Below are 22,412 nucleotides of genomic sequence, written 5' to 3' on the forward strand. Positions count from 1 at the left end.
AGAGACCAAGTGGATTGGCCAGATGTGGACCAAGCAAATGCACCTCGTAACAAAGCTACAGCAGAGGGAAAGTATCAGAGGGAACTCTTAAAGCATTTTTCAACTCTCCACAAGGTGCAGTTGAGTGGCAGGAAAGAATGGCGGGGCTCCATGGCATATAAAATTACATATGAGAGTTTGAGTATAATGTTTTGAAATTCAAAAAACGAAAGGGTAAACATGATAATATTTACAAAGAATTCTGTTTTAATGAAATTAAATTGAGATTTTCTGTATCATTTGTATAATATGATTTGTTAATGTTTTAGCTGAGCATTCTAAGCATAAATAATACAACATTGTTTTGAGAACATGGTTTGAAATTCGTAGTAAAAGTTTATCATATTTAAGCACTTAGAAAAATGTAAAAAGCGATTTTCTACATATAATATACGTCGGCTACCATGTAAATATAACATGAAAAAATAAAAATAATGTAAATTTTATCTATTTATTTCCATTTATTTTGATGAATGTTATATAAAGGTTTGCTTTGTCAAATGGGTTTGTTTATGTGTGGTATATCCCTGATTCATCATTCTCTTGGGCTCCCTCTGGAGTGTTAAGCTGAGTTGACAGAAGGTTAACGAATGATTCTTGTTCGGCTGTTAAAACTGGTACAGTGCTAGCTGTGGTAATGGTAGTTGAATTTACTGGTCTTAGCTGAGACCTGGTTTGTGGTACGGGGCAGGTAATTGGAATAGCTGGGAATTGCCGCTGAATATAGGTACGATCCTGACTTCCCCAAACACTTGTCTGCGGTCCCACAGGGCGAATAGGCCACTGGGAAGGTGGGGGTTGCCATTGTGTCTTCTGGAACTGTTGCTGACAAAAATCTGACTGTGCTTGCTCGCCTTGGCTTGATTGCGATTGTCTTTGGTTGTTCTCGCCTGCCCGCTGAGCCCTATGCAGTTCCTGCATAATATTCATCTCTGCCTCCCTCCTTATTTCTCCAGGTAGTTTTGAGAGCGTTTCATCTACGTATCTTCCAAAGTAGGAACTCCCACAGCTAGCTGCACTTCTTGACATAAATTCCACCAGTAGTTTTTCTAAAAATATAATTTGATATACATGGTAAACAATTTTTTTCTAACAAACCTTTTTATCCCTATCTTACGTTCCTAGAATTTTTAAAGTTTGCAGAAACATGATTTATGTAAGTCAATATTCATAATAATTTCTATGTAAGATTTATAATTTTTAGTAGATTTAATGAAGATTAAATGAATTGTAATGATAAGTACTCATTTCAGTAGAGGACACCCTTTCATCTCTTTCTCGTAGACAGCCGTCTGATCCTGACTGAGAGACTCTTGGTGTATCTGATTGTGGTGCTGGTGTTGATACCCTACTGGAGTTGGACAAATCAGAGGAGCTTTGCTTGGTAGACAATGAAAGTTCGGAGCTACATGATGAGGCCGCCGCAAACGAGCACACATTTCGTGGTCCCACTGTCTCAATGTGGGGGATAAGAAAGGTGAACTTGTCCCACACCCACTTCTCCGTGCTGTTCATGTCATCAGCAAGGGCTCCTGATCCACTTTTCTTTGCGCGTTTCTTTAATCGACCCATCATTGTTCTCATACTCGAATACCATGTTTTCAGTTGATCGACAGTAGTATTCATCTTTGCTGCCTGTCCAGCCCAGATATCCTCTTTTTTTGCGACATCTTTAAATCCAGCCAACCGTTTGCTGTACAAGACTTGATAATTGAATCAATTCAATTATCTCTTCCTTTTGTTCTTCAGTGAAGGAAGTAACTGTTTTCTTTTTTAGTTCCTGTCTCCTCCGGTTGAACGGGTTCGGGTTCGGGTTCAGGTTCAGGTTCGGGTCCGGGTTCCGGTAATGGTATTGCTCGCTTTTTGCCTTTTTTCCCTCTGTTTCCTTTGGGTGGCATCTTTCAGTTTGTGCAAAACTGTTGTCTTCTTCCTCTTCCGATCGGTGAAATGAAACGCAGTAAATTTTGCCCTCGATTTTTGTGGGTTTAAGTGCCCGCAAGGTAGCGTAAACGTCCGTAACAAAGCGGCAGCACTCGTAACTCCTCCCGTTTACTCTCATCTGTCCGTACTAAATCTTATCTGATCGGAAATAATTCGTAACAGCTCGTAAACAGTAGAACCACGCAAAACGTCAAACATCGTGACTGACCGTAAGACATCGCAGCGAATCGCAATCCAGCGGGGTGTTTGTCTTGTGCGAGATCGATCACGACTATCACGATATGAAAGCTAGATTAGATGCGTTTACTTACGATGCAGATAAGGTTAGTTACGATGCCATACGTTATAATGCGATGATAAAGATTAAAATCTAATCGTGTTGATCGTAGACAATTTTTTGACAGTCAAAATAATTTACGATCAACACGATAGCCACGAGTGAACACAAAATTTGTTTCGGTTTGATACGAGCACTACGATTTGTCCACGTTCGAATCCCCGATTGCAATCGTGGCGCCAATCGTGATAGTGGGAACACAGCATTAGGTAGCAAATTGAAAGTGGAACACCCCCGACCTCAAGGTAAGCCCCAATTTTTATTCCTATATTATGTAATCTTTGTAAAACATTTGTGTGACTAATCCCCCTCCCACGGTACTGATGCCCATGCTACACCTAAATATATATATTTGCATAACTGGTGTGACGTTGAAAACTTCATACCAGTTATGCAAATACATATAAAATAAATTTTAGTTTATATTAAATGCATGCAAACTGGAAAAAATTAAGTACAGTTAACATTTAAGGTAGGTCCGTTCTTTCAGAATTTTCTGTCAAACTCTTTATTTTTTGATTTGAAAATCTTGAATAAGTCATAATCTAACTAAAACACCCATAAAAACATATCTTTGCAGGTTAATTTTCATGCAACATGTCTCGGAGTATATACCTCTAAAAATGCAACAGCAAAAATTCAACATATAGAAGTGTAACATCATATCTTATTTAGCTATGTACCAAATCACATCCAATTATTATTAAAACTTAAGAAAATCATAAATATTCATTTGTCAAGAAAATATTTGAAATTTCTATTTGAAAACACTAAAAAAATTATGTTGATTCTGTCAAAATCTCTCAGAGAAAAAGCTCAAAATATCTTTATTTTAAATATTTCTCAAAATCTTGTATGATTATATGCTATTTTTTCTTCACAATTATTTAGAATTATATCTTAGGTTGGCAAAAAAACATACTTTATTATGGTTGACCAGAAAATTTTTACAAAACAGCCTTTTGAACACCTATACCCCCATTTTTGGAATATCTATTTTTTCAATCGTTCTTCGCAAAACGTATTAAAAAGTAAATTTAAAAAGATGGTATAGGCTAGAAATTAAAGATAAATAGATCTCATGTTAGTTTGTTTAAAAAAAATTGAAAAGCTTTAGGTCCATAAAGGCAATTAAGAATTCTCTGTCTGTGTATGTACTAAATTACATATAGATCCTATGAACAGAGTGCAAAGTGGTTATTCCTATAAATAATGTATATTAAATGCTTTGTGTGCACAATGACACTATAACAAACAAATATATACTTGCTAAATTATTTTTAATCATCCAAAAAGATTTTTTTTAAATACATAATGATAATCAAAATTTTATATTGGTGTGTAAAATTAAAACCGGATCCGTAAAAGTGTGGACCTGCCTTAAGAGAGAAAGAATTTTCAAAGTATAGAAAAATCCAAATCACTTACTTTCACATCCTGAAGTGACCTTATCACCGAAAAGGTATCCAGAAAGTTCAATTATTTACAATGTACATGTATCACCTAAGATTTTCAAGAATATTACCCAAGCCATACACATTTTTCAAAGTGCGTTTATATGGCCGATATCAAGGCACTTTGAAAAGAAATCAAATTTTTTCAAAGTGCGTTGATTTGGTCCCAAATTTAACGCACTTTGAAAAAAAAAAATCAAAGCGCATCGTAACATACCCTCCTAAGTGTCGAAATGTTGTCTGATATATAACATAACACAACATATTGATCTCGACAACTGAGGTTATTACAAGCAAAATGCATGATAACGCGGACTTGATATATAAATTTCTTATATAAATCCGATAGACATTCTACAAAGCATGTTTGTAATTTATTTACCATAATCATTTACCTTTTTTTTTTTATTATTTTCCTTTTTATGAAGATATTTTAGATTGTGAATATTGTCTTACTTTCAAATATGTGGCAAAGTGACAAAATTCAATGGCCTCATGAAACCTTGTCTCATATTTGACAAATTATCAGCGTAATGTGTAGTATTTTATAATGCTGCTTACACAGCAGAAGGAAAATGTGAAAGATTAATGCTATAGAATATTTAAAAATTCAATTACATTCCGTAAAATATGCCAATTATGAACATACATCAGTATTAAGTTTGTTTTTTCCATCAATTTTCGCAGTCAAAAGTTGGCAAGAAACCACATAATGATATACTGAGCTTTTTCATGGATTCACCGTTTCACATCATGGCCATTGTGCTGGATGCTACAAGTGTTGACGTATTGTCCGAGACTATTCTTGAAATGATTAAAATTTCGCAAAACGATGCAAAGAAGCGAGGTAAGGTATTGTTTTTTTAAAGTAATTTATTTAAATTTATTGTAGTTCAATATTAAGCTTTCCGTGTTACACGTTTTCCGAGGTCTGTCTATCTGTAAACTTGCAGACAAATATAAAAAGAATCTAAACATCAACTTGGCTAAGTATACCTAAACTAAAATAGATCCCATCTGAATAAAGAAAATTCAAATTTATTTGAAAGAAAAATCGTGTTTTTCTAAGGAAAGATAATAAAACAAGATGTGCTTGTGAAGCACTGAGGCCACCATATGACAGTTTATGGTGAAGGTTAAAGGAAGGAGAGTAATTTTAAAAATAATTTGAATATACATGTGAGCCTCGACAGATAGAAATCGACCTTATCGTATGCAACGTCATAATGAGAAACAAGCGAATAAAGTTAAGAAAGATTTCCCGGCATTTTTTTTTTACACGTGGATTTCACTTTCTGCATAATACATGATTCAGCCTCATCAGAACAGCATCAAAAGCTTAAAATTATTTTTCAGGGTAATGTACAAATTTTAAAAAATATATTTTTCCCTCACAGAGCCCCGCACATTTAAATTGTTACCATGGCTTAGTGTAAACTTTACCGATATGAATGCCGAGTCCGATTTATTTACAAAACAGCAGAAGACACCAAACAATACATGAAAAAGAGGTGAGAAAACATTTTACAAGTAGCCTAATGAAAAGTGAAAGTTAACTCTTAAGAAATATTACACCTTTGTCTTTTACATGTTAAATTGGTAGTTTAATTAATTAAATATAAATCTGTCAGGTGCCGTCAGATTTAAGATGATCGAACTTGTGAAGTTGTGTATAACGTCGACGCCGTGAGTTTCACGTCAGCTGTGTACATCAGACAAGATTATATTTATAACAAATACTATAATTTATTGCTTTCATGATTCAAAATAACATGAAGTAATATAAAAGAATTTAATAAAGAAAAGGAGAAGAAGAAAGAGAAATTGATTACGCATAATGAAATAAATAAATCTTGAAAACCAAAACTACCGACACGATTTACAGATCGGCTTAATATCTGATATAGTTCCTGTCCTTCCTAGTACTGTTTATAAAAATACTGACCAAGATAATGACACCTTTAATTAAAGCGATTTCATATTTCGCTTTGAGCATTAGCCTACTTGCCTATTTAAATTGAACATACGTGTACGACACTCGGCAAACCTCAGCCGATTCGTACCTATCACCTATCGACTGAATACGATAATGCACGAGTTGCTTCCCTTTGACAGAAAAAAAGAGGCTCAAAGCGGGGGAATCTTTAAAAAAAAATAATGGAATTTTTTACTCAATCATGTTCACTGTTTCCCATAACTGGTAGTTATAGAGTTCTTAGTACAAGTACGGAATTATGCAGGCGATTTTAACCATTTTTTTAAAAAAATTTCTCAGTGATTATTCAGCATAGCAGATTGTGCTCTCTGAATAAACGAAGACACACAGTGATCTTGATCCCTTTTAACACAAGACCCCCCCCCCCCCCGATATTTGAAAATGTTTATTGAAAATTATAACCCCCTTTTGCAGGGTTGTCAAACCTTTCCATGTTTTGAACATGCAAATAATTGTGCATACCCGGTACTTGGAATATCGAAATTCCGTATTTGATTAAATATATCATTTTATAATATTTGATAATTGTTTATAAAGTTTGCCTTAGATTTATTCAACGTTAAGTAATATCATATCTATCAACTTTGTAGATTTATATAATTGTAACTTCCTTCCATGTCATTTATGAGTTTGGGGCCCAAAAACACGAAAAAAATTTAATTTTCAGAAGAATAAAAAACAAACGACTCATTACAAAAATAATAACTTAAATAAAGAAAAGAAACCAAAACATGAAGAAACAACAAAATAAATGAAAAGAAAAAAAATAAGCATGAAAGGTCTAATTCGTGAGTCTAAAGGGAAATTCCTTGACCACCCCCCCCCCCCCCCTTCCGGACTTGATGCATAACATAACCAACCCTGTTGAACCGGGCGTTCCATAAAAGTAATTCAATTGAAATAAATACACTGTAGCAATAATCTATATACTTAAAGTTTGTATCTGTTTTATACTGTCTATATGCATTCTGCGTTCCTTTCTAGTTTCTACCTCAGTAAGTTCGACTAAAATAATAATAAATAATAATAATAATAAAATATTAATTGATATCTTTACAGAAGAGAAACAAATGCAGATGTATCAAATCTGAATCATCTGTATTTTTTTTTTTTTTTGCTTGTGCTGATTTATATTTATCTACATATTTATACTGGTATTTTAATTTATCCTTTTAGTGTAAATGATGGATATTGAAGAACAACTTGACGAAGAGGCTGCTGATTTTTTTCAAGAGTACATTCCACGATCTCCAACTCCTTCACTGGCAATAAACACGAATGACTCAGACAGTGATGAAAACGATGCTGAAGTGGATGAGGCGAATATCAGGAACAGAGTAACTGAATTTTTTGCCGAGCCATCTGTCCCATCAATGCTAAGTCAGAATGATGAATCAGATGTGGATCATGAGAGGGTATATGTAGACAAATTATTTGAAAGTGAATGTGGCTGCGTTAAGAACTGTTTTCGACATATATTTTCTTACAAAGAGCATGCATATCAGCTTCTGTTAAGACTACACGAGTTCACTAAAAGTGAAAGGGACATATATATCCTGTCTAAACTCGAAGATCAACTGGTTCAAACGGACGGATCTGTCGGCTCCAAAGGAAGCAAACGTGAACGTCAACGGTTCAGTTACAGCTTTCAAGGAGTAGAAATTTGTGAATGCGCTTGGCGATCTATTTTCGAAATTGGACGCGCGGAGTATAAAAGTTTGAAGAAACATTTCAAAGATAACGGCACCATCCCACGAGTTCATGGATTGACTGGCAAGAAGTCAAACCATGGTTATCCATTTTATGTGATTGAAGCAGCAGTCCTGTTTATCAAGAGATACGCAGACCAATATGGATTGCCATTACCTGCTGCCCCACGAGCACGCGATGACACACCACCTGTGCTCCTGCCTTGTAATGAGAGCAAAGCAACGGTTCATGCGAAGTACAAAGATGCATGTCTTGAATCTAGTAGCCCGTCCGTCAAGCTAACCACATTCAAAGAGGCATGGAATTCATGTGTGCCTTATAAACAGTTCATGAAACCCAAAACAGACTTGTGCAAGACATGCCATGATCTCCGCGAAGACATAACGGGGGCATATGACGAGGAGACAAAGTTAAAACTTACAAAGCGACTGACTGATCATCTTGATCAAGCTAAACAAGAGAGAGAATTCTACAAAGAATGTACTGCTAATGCAAGAGAGGAGCTAAAGGATGCCGAGAAGCCCCATGGGAAATATCTGCAGTCATGTTCTGTACCTTACGAGAATGTACATTATACATTCGATTTTTCGCAGTATGTGACCATCCCCCATTCTTCACAACAAGTCGGACCACTGTTTTTTCTACAGCCCAGAAAGGTTCAGATCTTTGGAGTATGTGATGAAAACTTCCCTCTCCAAACCAACTATCTCATAGATGAAAATGAAACTATTGGTGAAAATGGAAGTAAAACTCATGGTCCTAATGCTGTATTGAGCATTTTGCATCATTACTTCGATGCAAACAGCTACGGCGAAGTAGTCTGCCATCTCCACGCTGATAATTGCATCGGACAAAACAAAAATAAAACAACTTTACACTACCTTGCTTGGCGATGCTTAAGCGGACTCCACAGAAAAATCTATTTATACTTTATGATTACTGGTCATACAAAGTGCTTATGTGACTCATGCTTTGGCATGCTCAAGAAGTATTATCGAAGAGCAGAAGTAAACAGCATTGGGCAATTGGAACAAGTTGTAGAAAAATCTGCAAAAAGCAATACGACAGCCAGATGTGGAGACTTCCAGTGGTTCAGATGGGACGCCTTCTTCAGTACGTACTGTAAACCGGTAAAAGGGATCGGGAAATACCACCATTTCATGTTCACCAATGAGGAACCAGGCGTAGTGTATGCAAGGCAAACGCTTGATTCGTCTGAAGTCAAAATTCAGCTTTTGAAAGAAAAGGTTGACATAGATAAACTACGCAAGGAATTTCCATACGTTATTTTGCCTGGAGGGCTTTCAAACGACAGAGTGCGCTATCTCTTTCGTGAGATTAGGCCTTACGTTAAAGCGCCCTACAAAGATGCAACGTGCCCTGCACCTGACGAAGAGTAAATGACAATGACATGGTTGCTTGTGGTATTATTAATTGTTAAATTGTTGTTTAAATTATTAATAACAGGCAGAATTGTAATTGGAAAGTTTTGTGACGTCACAATTGATTTAAAATATTCTTATGTGCTATTTTGTTAGCTTTTAAAACATATCATTTTCAATCTGCAATATTTCTGTTGTTTATAGAGATATTTTGATTTGGTTTTCGATTTTTATCGTAGTTTTGTATGCTCTATCTAAATGCACAAAAATCTCAAATTCGATAAATTTTGCCATAAGGTCGATTTCTATCCGTCGAGGCTCATGTACTACATTTCATCTAGAAAAACTTGAGAAAAACTTTTTAAGGTACTTAAAATGGTAAACTGTTAATTTTAAGAGAATTCTTTTATTTTACATTTATAATTATTGTAAGAATCTTTGAAATTTTGCGGTAGGACGTATCAATTATGATGCTAGATTTAGAAAGTAACCCTGAAAAAAAGCCAGCTTTATAACATGAAAAGCATTCGATGATATGAGAGATACTGTCATCGTCTTTAGAGTTATTTTAATGTGCCGAAAAATACAGTAGTAACATGAGCTGCACTGTTTCTGTGTCTAGACGAGGCAAATGACTGCTTCAAAAAAGGATACAAAGACGACTTCATTTTACAAGAAACTATCTAAAAACTATGAGGACTATCAAAATCTATCAACCAAGAGTGTATCAAATTCTAACCATTATAACGTATGAATTATGTTTTAAGGTAGTGAAATGATCTAAATATAAATTTAGAAATCACTTTAAACATGTATTTTCTTATCTCATTACACAATATCTCATTACAATAATGTGACATTATGTCGTGCAAAAACTATGTAGTTTAAAAAGTGTGCGGAGCCGTTGCTGATATTTACATTTTTTTTTTAGGAATACCACAAGTAGTTATTCTTACGAAAATTGATCAGATTTGTAAAATCCTACAATATGATGTGTCCAAAACGTTTTATATCCCTGCTATTAAGGAGTTGGTGGAGAAAGTGGCATTTGTTTTTGGACTTCCACGGTCATATGTATTGCCTGTTAAAAACTATGAACATGAAATGGAGATTGACGAGAACACTGACATACTGAACCTTATTGCACTGAGACAAATTATTAATATTGCTGTTAGCAACAATTCAAATCATCTGGATTGATTAAGAAGATCAAAAAAGGTGTTTTCCTATCTTTCATTATAATATGACAATTAATGTTTCACTAAAAGGAATCAATACAAACGAAATTCCCTGGGAGAGGATGAGAATAGGAACTTCCTGGCCGGCTTTCCATGTAGCTCTCTACTTGGAAGGCGGAGGTCAACACTACTCCCCTGATCAAATTCTACAGATATGTAATGAAAACAGATATGTTATTTCGGAGGAAACTTGTTAGATGACCAGAGATGACCAACTCGTACCATCCTGAATTATCGGTCTTTTACGTGGAAACATAAAAATCTTTTGATAGATGTTTCGATTCAGAATTACCGAGATATTTTGTTTGGAATGATTTTCGTTCATAATTTTGAAATTTTTTATTGCATATAATAAAATTATTTGTTACGATACATGACCTTTCATACACAGTAAATTTGCAAAATGATATTTAAAAACACACAGAATCTTTGTGATAGATAAAAGTGAAAAAAATCAAGTCTGACTTTCCTCTGCACACCAAATAAATATTTTTGTTCTTGCATATTTTTCTTCAAATAAAAAAATAATGAAATAAAAAATGAATTAGACCTTGTCTATTTTTTCCATTTAGAATGTGTTCTCTTTTATTTAACATATTGTTCGTCAAAGCAATCTGTTTCTGTAATCTGAAACACCAAGTAAAGGTCATCATAAAAAATTCTCGACATATTTCACTATTAGCTTTAGATACTGAAAGACATGCAAGTATAACGATTCATAGCTTTGTATATTCTGGATATGCAAGTCGGCCTTCGAAGGTCTGTAATTGGTTGAAGCAGATCGCGTGATCTAAAACAAAAATATATAAGCTAAGATACGGGGTCCTTTTTTGTCCGGTCGCAAGAGAGAGAAGAAAACGTACATTTGGAGAAAAGGTTAGTTGGGTGAATGGTCTAATATTGAGGCTTATCAAAATTATTTAACAAAACAAGATGGATTGTCTGACGACGAAGGCTTGCCACAATAAATTACATGTAGTTGTATTATTGTGTGACTAACCATTTAGAGGCCGACCGTACGGGGAAGTCAATCCTCAGAGGCTTGCCTGGAGACGATTTTAGGTAAATTAAGTCTCTTATAGCTGTGGATGACTGTGCGTCCTGTATTAGGAAAATTTAGGATATTTACTGTTGCCATAGACTGACCACTTGTAGTTGGTAAGCACATCGGGAATGACACTTCGAACCTGAAAAAAGGCAATATTGTTGTCGGTCCGGTTGTACTTATTGAACCCCCTGTTAATTTTGTTAATTTTGGTTCATTTGATATTATCCAATAGTTTAATTTACCTTGAGTATAAGTAAACGTTCAAACTAAGCAAAATTGGGCAGCATTACATTTTAAAGAAGATATTATATCCAGGCAACATCAGATGCATCTTATGGTATGTAACTTTCATATTTAATTATTTGTTACTTTACTATTAAAGATTTGGGGTTGACATATTATTTTAATTGCGAAGTTCATATTTTATCGTATTTTTGCAGTTAAAGTTGTCTTAGTAAATTCTTATATTTTGTCTGTAAGTTCAAAGTTCATTTTGCTACAGTACATTTTTCTATCTTCTATGTGTATACTGCATAAACGGTAATTTATTGTCAATTGTTTATGGAACTATATGTATTTTTTCTAATGTATTCTTTGTTTTTGTTTTAGGTCAATGTCTTTATTCTAATTCTTCAATAAATAAAATGGATACCAACATTTGAGTCATCCTTTCCCTTAACTGCTCGGTTACATAAAGCCGACCCTGAATTTGATTTTCCCCTGAGTAAGGGAAGGGATATATCTGTACATATTTGCAGGTCATTCATTTGATGCAATCATTTTAAAGAAATTATTTGTTATTAATATCCATCCAAACCAGAGATCCTGGACGCAACTAGGTACGAATGAACCCCTCAACATGTTAACCAAATCTCAGATATATTTTGAAGAATTCAAAGAACGTCACGCAGTTTTATTCTGGATTGTCACTATATTCAATACCAAGTATGCAATATCGCTTTATTTACAATATTTGATTAATGATTCAATTTAATATTTAACTGCAAAGGATACAACAAAGTACTCAACGATAAAGAAGATGGTTTGAAACTGATCGCTTTCAGAAAAAAGTATCTCAAAGCGTTAGACGTTTATCATCCATGTCAACATTTTTTCTACATGTCAACTATTTTTTCTAGTCGGGCCGTTTTGAAGTCATAATTGTTCATCAATTTGTTTATCAATTTAATAGTGTCGCCCGCATGGTGCTTTGGTCAGAGCGTCTCGTGTAGAGTCGTGAAGTAAGGAGTCAATCCTTACGTAAAATTCATCTGTGGGATGAGGAGACCGGTCTTTCTGATGAAACCGTATTGACCGAGATCCCGTGTCTCAGGAGGTGCTGGCACGAAAAACATCCCTCACTGCTCAATGGCCATGAGTGCCGAGAATAGTACGAAATTTTTAGCTCTCCACCCGCAAGAGGTGGCGTCTCCATATGAGCGAAAAATTCTCGAGATTGACGTCAAATAACAAACAATCAATTTATAAGCAGCAACGTTGTCACCTTATGCATTAATTTCAAATAGGCATTGATTTCCTTGCTGGATAATATATATTTTTTACTGGAGCAAAGATCGTTGCAAAGCAACAAAATATCATCCGTTCAGGTTGACTGGAAGTGACGTCAGATTTATTTATTGCGTCCCCAGTGACGTTATTACTTATAAACAAAATCAGACGTTTTTAAAGACTTAAAGTTTTTCCGACCTGTGTCGATTCCCGCAAAGCCATTTCTGACTACAGTGTTCCTCCGCTTGACCGGAAGTGATGCCCAATGGTCGATTTTTTTTTTGCATTGTATCATCCAAGAGCCTTGCGATAAAGACAAAAATATACAGTTTACGACTATTTCCGGTTTGACAGAAAGTAACGTTATTAGTAGACTTTCAATTATCCTATGAGCTGCAATTTGATATCTTTTACAACTTTGCTTCAGTGATGTATTTTAAATTCTCATTAATTTTTTGTTTACCAAATTGAATATTAAACGTAGTGAGGTAAGATAATGATTTTGACAAGGTAATGGTCCATTACCTACTTCTAGCATCTTACTTAGTCAAAAATGCAGCTTTTGAGAGATGGAGAAAGACATCAAAAAGGGGTCTTAATTTTGCCTTTGAAGTCAAGGCAAGGGCGGAGTATGGCTATGGGCTTTTCAACATCACTCATCATTGTATTGTACAATATCCTGGAAAAAGACCATCCCCTTCAAAAACCCCTGAGAACTCTGACAAGACCTGACCAAAACTTATAGGCTTAAACAATAATACATGTATAATTGCTTATTTATTGTTCTTAACTGTATATAAGATGCACGCGTATACAAGTTTTATCACACCAAAATACAGATATGCTCGCATCCTTAAAATGGGAGGGAAAAGTTGTAGCAACCATATAAAAATGTAAGGTTCAGTGATTGCCCGTTGTACATGTAAGTACAAGCAAGCTCTAGGCATCCAAATGAACATAGAGAGTTAATAATGTTCTATGCGGACAACTTTTGATCAGTTTGCACAAGATTGTTTACACGAAACAAATTCAGGGAGTCGAGTACATACTTTGGTAATATGTTGACCTGCGAACCAGTATGAAATTAAAATTTGATCGACTTGTTTTTGGACCAAAAAGCAATTTACAAAATGCTTGATCATTGTTGTGATTGATTTCAATAATATCAATGAAAAATTCAGGGTCTAAATCTGACTGCTCTGGCAAAGCTTGTAATTCATGATATGGAACTTTCTAAGAAAAGCATATTATAGCAAAAAAATTTCCATCCATCACACATTTTTACATTGTTTCATTTTCGCTGGACATTTTACATGCTTTGAATGATCATACCCAAACTTATCATTTCCTTGTGTCTTCATCTTGTGATCATGATTCCTGGTCTGGGTTTGTGGGATTTTTTTTCTGCTCTGTATCCTTTGACACATGCTTGGACGAGTGCTTGGAACTACCACGTCAGCCTTTCCACTACTCAGAAGTCCCGCATGACTAACTGCATGGAGGTATTGTAACGACATGGTCTTAAGCTGTTGTTGTGAATATTCGTATGACTGTGTAATCCGTTTTACCTTCTCTAAGGTTTACCTTTCTCCTTCAGCGATAAGCATCTCTTCGACTTTTTGTGAAGATGTGCCTAAAACAACTCTGTAACAGATCTTTTTATCCGTAATGTTACCATAGTATCAGTCTTCTGGACGTACTCTTAAACGTGTCACAAACTATTCTATTAAGAAGGCTCCCTGGTTTTCGTTATTAAACCTGAACCTTGCAAAAATAGGGTTTGATTCTGGCTTAACATGTGCTTTGAACATTTGTAAATCGGCTCTAGTTTCTTCTAATCATCATTTGACAAGTCTGTCCAGGTATTGAACATGTACATGTATGCCTCGCAACCCTTGTCGCCAACCCATAGCAGTAAGTATGCAATCTTAGTCTCTTCATTTTTTCTCCAACAGCGGTCCTTTAACTATGAGGTCCACGTGTGTCCGGAATTTTTTTTCTACTATTCCGGTAAGTTCGTCGCTTCCAAGTCCATCTTGGGAGTAGGTACACCTGTCAGATCCATGGCTGACTTCTAAAACCATGTATTGTTAATGTGTTTTCAGTAGATCCCCCTTTAGGACTCAAAATATTAAGGTTTCGTCAAAGGTCAACATTTCTAAAAATTATTTTTACAATAGCTCCAAACCTATGTGTGGTATAAAGTCGAAAAGTTTACAGTTGATAAATATATCATTAATAAATAGATAAAAAGTATCACTTGATACTTTAGCATTGAATTCATATTTTTGGCTGTCTTCGGTCCTATAACACACCTGGCCGTGCCGACAAATTGAATACCTCTTATTTTCCTGCTTCATAATTACTGATTTCGTTAATCTTTAATGTGAATTTAGTGCCCTTCAAAAATGGCGTGGTTAATAGATGTAAGAGCCGTTTGTGACGTCAGATGACGTTGCAAAGTTAAATAATGCAAACAAACATTGCGAGGAAAAAAGTGACAAATTAATTTTAAACTCACATTCGTAGTAATTTTTCGTTAATTTAACAGTATGATAGATTTTGATTAAATTAAGTCAACACATTGTAGATTTTGGTGTTCCTAGATTATAGAAAATGCATATAAATCCTGCTGTCTATTCTAACGCGCGGTGACAAGGTTTTGCGTGTTATAGAAATTTGAATGTCATGGATTTCTAATGAATTTCATAAGGAAAAATACACGGAATGAAAATATAAATATTTTGAAAATATATATTTTTAAGAAAAAATGTATTAGAAAATGTGCATATTTAAAGAGAACTACACCTGCTTAATTCTGTCCTTTTTCTGAAAACCATCATTGCAGAAATAATATATGTTTATCATTGAAGGACAAGTTGGACGTGAATGGTCTCTGAAAGGCTGCTATTAAAAGCATGACATGTATAAAGACAAGACCCCTGTAGAATCCGCCATTTGCAATGTACTTTCGCTTTCAAGTTTTAACATGTGAACAAAATAAACAGGGAAAACAACTTTTCAGAGGCTATCCAAGTCCAATTTGCCCTTCATTGATAAATACATTTTGTTTCTGCAGTGATGATTTTCACTAAAAGCAAGGAATTGATTAGCTGCACTTTCTGAAAAAAATATCTATTTTAAAAATGATTTTTCCTCAATTGAAATATTTTTTCTAAGTGTGTTTTATCAAGTGATATTTTCTATATTTTAAACTGTAAAGGTTTTAACACAATACCTCACAAAGTTTTGAGCTATTGTAAAAATAAATTTTTGGACATGCTGACTTTTGAGAGAACCTTAAGAAACATCATTTGCGTTCATGCACGTATTTTTTCACTGAAACAACATGCGCTTTGTAAAAAAAAAATGAAAGCATGCCAATATCTTTTTAGCAAACACAGTTTTAACAGCGAATCATAATATGTGATAGACATAATTTTCTCAAACTGATAAATCTTACATGAGGACAATACTTCGTATCAAAATGTTTTACACCTAAAGACGAAAAACATGGATATTCCATTACAGAATGAAATTCATCACCCAAAGAATTTTTGTTACACAAATAACATAATCTTAAAAATCTATTAGTATTTGTCCATCTACAAGCTTCGACTGGAAGTTTGCAGTTTCATGTTCTAAATTTTGTTAATACAATTCTTAAATCTTTTGGGAGTTTACTTAAGTACATTTCCCGTCAAAAATTGTTCTTGAAAATCCTGTAATTAAAACATTTAGATGAATTCGCTATGCTCATATGCCAGTCTTTCAACCATGTAATACTACTGAAATTTTGATTCATCCACACACAAGAAAGACCACAGGAATTCAAGATATCTCGTTTATTTTAACCATGGGTGCATAAATGATCCTTCAGAAAATTGTTAATAAAGAAAGCAATGCATTATGTATGTCAGTTTACTCTCATGTACATCAGAAGTTTATCCCAGTAAGTAATCATTCGACCTTTATACGTATTATTAAAGGATATTGCCCAGTTTCCCCACATGCCATACAATTCGGGGTACTGGACTTAACATGCTAAACAAATTTCAAAAATTTAAAGTGTACCGTTTCTGAGATATCTATGTTTTCGTAGATCCAAACTTCACACCTGTACAACAAAATTGGGCTTATAACTCTGTCAGAAAGGTCTATTTAACAATCTACAGGCAAGTTAAAATAACTCATCTTTCTAAGAACTCCATACATTGCTTTTGCAGCTTGTTTAGTTAAGTGTGTTTTGGGACTTTTGGAGATCCTTCCTCTAGAAAAAATTACTATCATCGTCTTGTCTATATATATATATATATATATATATATATATATATATATATATATATATATATATATATATATATATATATATATATATATATATATATATATATATATATATATACTTGTCGTTACCAGTGGTCACAATAATTGGAAAAAAAATATTAAACCTTCTTGTAAATCATCTGGGTAATCAGGTGGTAGATCTGTGTCGTCAGCATAAAAAGGCATAAATAATTTAAACATAATCTGCATTTAATTTTCTAATTTTTTACTTAAGCCCAAAATCCCTTTAATATTATACTGCAATACATAATTTTATAAATCATTTATATATGTAAGTTAAGACGAAATAGGAATAAATTTTCCTCTGCCTTACCCCAAGATTACATATGAAAAACTAATTTGGTCAATTCATATCATCGATTTTATAGCAATATACACATTTTTGATAAATCTTATACATTTACCATCTAATCGTCTTTTCACACTTTCGACAACAAACCAGATCGCCTTCTTAAAATAAATAGATGCACAATAAAGTTTGTTCTTCCAAAACAAAACAAATGTACACAAAAAATCTAATATCAATTTATTATTTATTGTACCATATCCTTTTCTAAAACCTATTTGAACTTCAATGATCAGGTCCGATTTTCAGTTTTTCAAAGAACACATATGCATTCTAGCGAAATAATAATTGTTTATTTGCTATATCCCCCAAAAATGCAAATTAAACCAGACGAGATATATGTATCATCCTCATATCAACCAGAGGGTAGTCTATACACGATTTGTAAACATGTTTATGAGTAGTTATAACCGGTAAAATTCAAACTTCAAAACGAAATCCACGCTTTGACATTCAGTTGATTGTACTCAGAAGTTTGATCAACGTTGATTAGCTGTGTGTATAAAAAACATGCAAATTAAATAAAATGAAGAGGGAATTTCGTAATAGGATTTTTCTTTTAACCCTTTTTGACCATTTACATGTCATGTTATCTCTAACACAGGATAATACATACTTGTTGGAAAAAAAACGATATTTGAGTAAATCCCTCATCACTATGAATTCACGAAATACATTAATTTTCTTTGACGTGATCAAGTGATGGTTTTTGCTTAAATTCATTTGAGAAACAATACAATACGAAATGCTGTCGATGTCCTTGTTTGACATCCTTTTCAATACCTGTGCAAGTTATTGAACAATTTACATTAGGTATATAGTAAAACAGTACCAAAGTATTTGAGCCGACTCTTGCAGCGGATCTTTTCACACTTGAATTTTTGTAATGTTTAAAATTGATGTCAGTTTTTCAATTTCATTCATTTGTTTCATAATTTAACCTAACCAACTATTCTCAAGAAAATGCTGTTTTAGTTAAAATATTTCAAAAATAAATTGAAGTAAATTTGAACCTCATTAGTCCCCTACAGGTGAAATCGTAGGGGACTATAGATTCCCTCTGAGTCTGTCTGTCTGTCTTTCGGTCTGTCCGTCCGGCTAGCTGACCTTATGTCAGTCTGACTTTTTGGTTTTCCGCACCTTTTCCGTAACGCTTGCAGATATTGAGCTGGTTTTTGGTTTGTGAATGTATCTTGATGAGTGACAGATCAAATTTTCATTTCTTTCTGAATCTTTTTACAGTATTATGGCATTTTAATTTTTTAATAATTGAGATTATGTTCGGGTTTGTGATGCTATAAACTAATGTTCCAAACGAGCTTGTATTCTAAAGGGAAAAGGGGGATCCCGGTAGGGGACATGTTTTGCTTATGCAATACTCTCATGATGCTTGTTTTATTAGATATTAAGCCTATTATTAGAAACAAAGGCATGCAACAAATTCAATTTTACTTCATAGGTACATGTATAGATATCCTCCTTAATATGCATATCCTCGAGGTATGAACCCGTCATTCGAAATACAGCCAATTAAAGATATATATGCCGTATTAGTGTTTTATTTTAAAAGTAATAAATATATGTGGTGTCTCATCAAGTTATATAAGTTATATACTTTCTGCAAATAAGACAATGCCCCTCCATCACTTTTAAAAGTTATGAAATATTATTTGGTAAAAATTATTTTCTCTCCGTGTCGGATAAAAAACCGCCTCTTATTGAAATATTCATGATCACATTGTCTCGCATGTTTACAGCAAACAATGGTCCAATCTCGTGAATGAACCGAAAAGCATGATGGTCTACTACGATATAACTACAAACACGTGAATTAGGGATTGTCAATATTGAGAGCACCTCAGAGTTGGTTACTTTTTGTACCGAGGAATAATCACGTGCAATTGTCTTTTCAATGGGCATTTTCGGTTGGGTGAACTTCTACAGATGTCAGCGACTATGGATAAAAAAGTGTGGAAACCATGTTGTGCCAAAATGAAATAACTTATACAAACAAATTATATAATTTGATCAATCAAAATGGTTATTAGATACATTCCATTCTGCATTTCTTAATGGTTCAAAACAACAAAAAGTATTCCATAGAATATCATGTATAAATCTGCACAATATACCGAATGCCAAAACCAGAATACTACTAAATACAGTATTTCTGACCCCTTGAAAATAATATAAAAAATCTTGCAAGTAGGTTTTCAGCATAGGCTCGAGCTAATTCGAAAGTGAAATTTGAAGTTTGGCAGTAAATTGTAGTGAATGAATAAAATTTAGTCATTTTTAGTAGTGAAAGATATTGGAACCAATTTTACTTGCCAGATTTCTTCGAGCTAGTTGATTTTTATTCTAACTGTTCTATCCCCCCACCCCTCGGATGAGACCGTATAAACCGAGGCCCCGTGTCGCAGTAGGTGCTGGCACGAAAAAGACCCCTCCCTGCTCAATGGCCCTGAGTGCCGAGTATAGAACAAAATTTGCAGCTCTCCACCGGCAAATGGTGACGTCTCCATATGAGTAAAAATTTAAAAAAAAAAACGATGCTACCTACCTGAATTAATTTTTCTTAAAGGTGTTAATCGAAATGCTTGGTTGTGCCCTCAAACTGGAATAGTTTTTAGAGGCCTGGAATTCCTTGACCAATTTTATTTTATTAGCCCAACTATATTTCTAAGAAGGCAAGATGTATGGTATGTAAGTTTCATCTACATATGTTATGTAGTTCATATTAAAAAACCAATTAAAGGGATAATTGACGATATCCCATTCAGGGTGTAAACATAGTAGTTTAATTAAATTACTTTCCATACATTGTACTTGACATAAAATATTTTTTGCGCATAATGCGCTCCATACTGAAGATCCGTAAATGTTCACCCAACCGAAAATGTCCACTAGCAGTACAGCACGGGGGAACTCTAAACAAACGGACCTGTACAATGGAGTGGGGGAAAACTTTAATTTTCATCATTGTTAATCATTTGTATGCAAATATGAGCATGGGATTAGTAGATAATAATGTACATAATGCATCAAGTCTTTCTGAGAGCGATTTAAAAAACTAGCCTTTTTGAAAAACACGTATAGTATTTTATGCAGTAACCCATAAATGCATTAAATGCAACTCATTGAGCTGATTGGTCTATTTGTGTCCCTCACTGAACAGACGTGACAAAATATATTTTCCTCGACCTGATGATTCTCGCGATGCTTTTCCCGCGCAGATCCAGGATAAACGTCAATCCTTTATAAATATGCATGAGAATATCGTGTTCTTTTCCTGACCAGTACTTTGTTAATACCGAATAACATTTCGTCGAATTTGCAAGAATGCTTCATTTTTGGTAGCTTATCATACTCCAAAAATTTTTGTTCGGTTTCAGCTGTGCAAAAATACTGTTTAACACGGCATACATATCTTTAATGAAGGCTGTTATCTCTAGATCATTTTTATAAAACAAAGAATATTCAAAATGATGACTTTAAAAAAGAGTGTAAAAATCCATGTAACATCCACTTTTTCTTAAAGTATCTGCACTGGCTTAAATATTCTTTTCGGGGTACACACATAAATATCTAATAAGTTAAGAGTTTATTAAACAAGGACGTCATAAAAAGATAAGATAAAAGTAATACATAAAGTGGTTTTTCCAAAACGTAAATAAAGTGCAAAGTTTGAATGACATTGAGATTAAATACTGTGCATTATCTTCATATTACGTACACAATTTTATATTCAAGATAAAAAAATGACAACTAGTATTATGATGCTTAAAACAACAAGTCAAATGAAATGGAAAGGTATAAACAAATAAAACAATTAAACAAATGCTACAATTTGTACGGGTAAAAGATAAAATTAACCACAATGTAACTCCAGAAGAATTTATATGCACCCGTAAACGAAATTTTGGGTATAACGTTTTTGCCTTGCTCGTCTGTCCAAACTGAAGCTTTAACCTTCAAAATAACTTTTGAGTGTATGGGGCTATGGCTTTCATATTTCATAGGTGTTTTTCTTGTGACAAGACCTTTCCTTTGGGTGCCATCAATTTGACCTCTTGACCTTGGAATTGGACCTACATTTACAAAAAATACCACTCTTTTACTTTGACCATAACTTTAAAACGGTTGGAGCTGGGTCTTTCATAATTCTCATATGTATTTTGTGCGACAAGTCCTTTCATTAAATTTAAACAACTTTAAATCTTTGACTTAGGTAGATTTATCTACATTTGAAAAAAATAACCTTCGCCATAACTTTTTAATGGTAAGGGCTAGGGATTTTAAGCTCCAAATATGTCATCTTTGTGACAAGACCCTTCCGTACACTTTGACTCTTTGCCGTTGATTAAGGAGTTTTGTATTCTTTTTAAAAACTTTAATCATGGCCATATCTTTTTAACGGTACCAACTAGGGCTTTCAAACCTTAAAAATGTAATCCTTGTGACAAGACTTCTTTAGAAAACAACAACCTTGATTCTTTCACCTTGACCTAGTAGACTAGTTTGACTTACTTTTGAAAAAAAATTTTCTTTGGCCATAACTTTTGAACAGGTGGTGCTAGGGCGGAAACATTCATATCTCGTCCACCATCCTATAAATATAACATGTAAGAACTTATCTGATCATTCTTGGAACATGACAATGTTATACTGATTAAACCCTCTATTGTTTCTAATTTAAAAAGCTAATGAAAATGCAACTGAAAAGACTGCTGACTCATTAGCATTTCTACACATAAAAGTTATAAAGAGTGACCATATTTTAATGTTTAGAAAAGCTGAGAATAATCTGCCCTTAAGATGATATCGCTGTGCAATGTTATTATCGTCCAAAGTACACGAATCATCTGATTAGTGTGAAATGACTTATCTTTTTTTTTTAATTTAACCACTTTATTGTTAAAATGCGATAGAATCTATCATAATTTTCATTTGGTACAACGAGTATCGTATTTCGTAATCCACCACTTTAAAATTACTAAAAAGTAAAGCATTGGACGTTTTATTTATATCTTTTTAATGAATATTGTCCTTTTAACGAAACATA

At 33.9% G+C, this 22,412-nt stretch overlaps 1 protein-coding gene across 1 annotated transcript; it reads left to right on the forward strand.

Moving 5' to 3' along the window:
• Positions 1–6,377: 6,377 nt before the first annotated feature.
• LOC134237191 (uncharacterized) lies at positions 6,378–9,185 on the forward strand. The gene has a single exon (XM_062719294.1). The coding sequence runs from the start codon at positions 6,949–6,951 to the stop codon at positions 8,875–8,877; it is 1,929 nt and encodes a 642-aa protein (XP_062575278.1). The 5' UTR covers positions 6,378–6,948; the 3' UTR covers positions 8,878–9,185.
• The last annotated feature ends 13,227 nt before the right edge of the window (positions 9,186–22,412 follow it).

This window comes from Saccostrea cucullata, unplaced genomic scaffold (genome assembly GCF_032062105.1).
Source record: "Saccostrea cucullata isolate Sc308-1 unplaced genomic scaffold, CSIRO_AGI_Scuc_v1 ctg1558, whole genome shotgun sequence".
In the NCBI taxonomy this organism is placed as follows: Eukaryota; Metazoa; Mollusca; class Bivalvia; order Ostreida; family Ostreidae; genus Saccostrea; species Saccostrea cuccullata.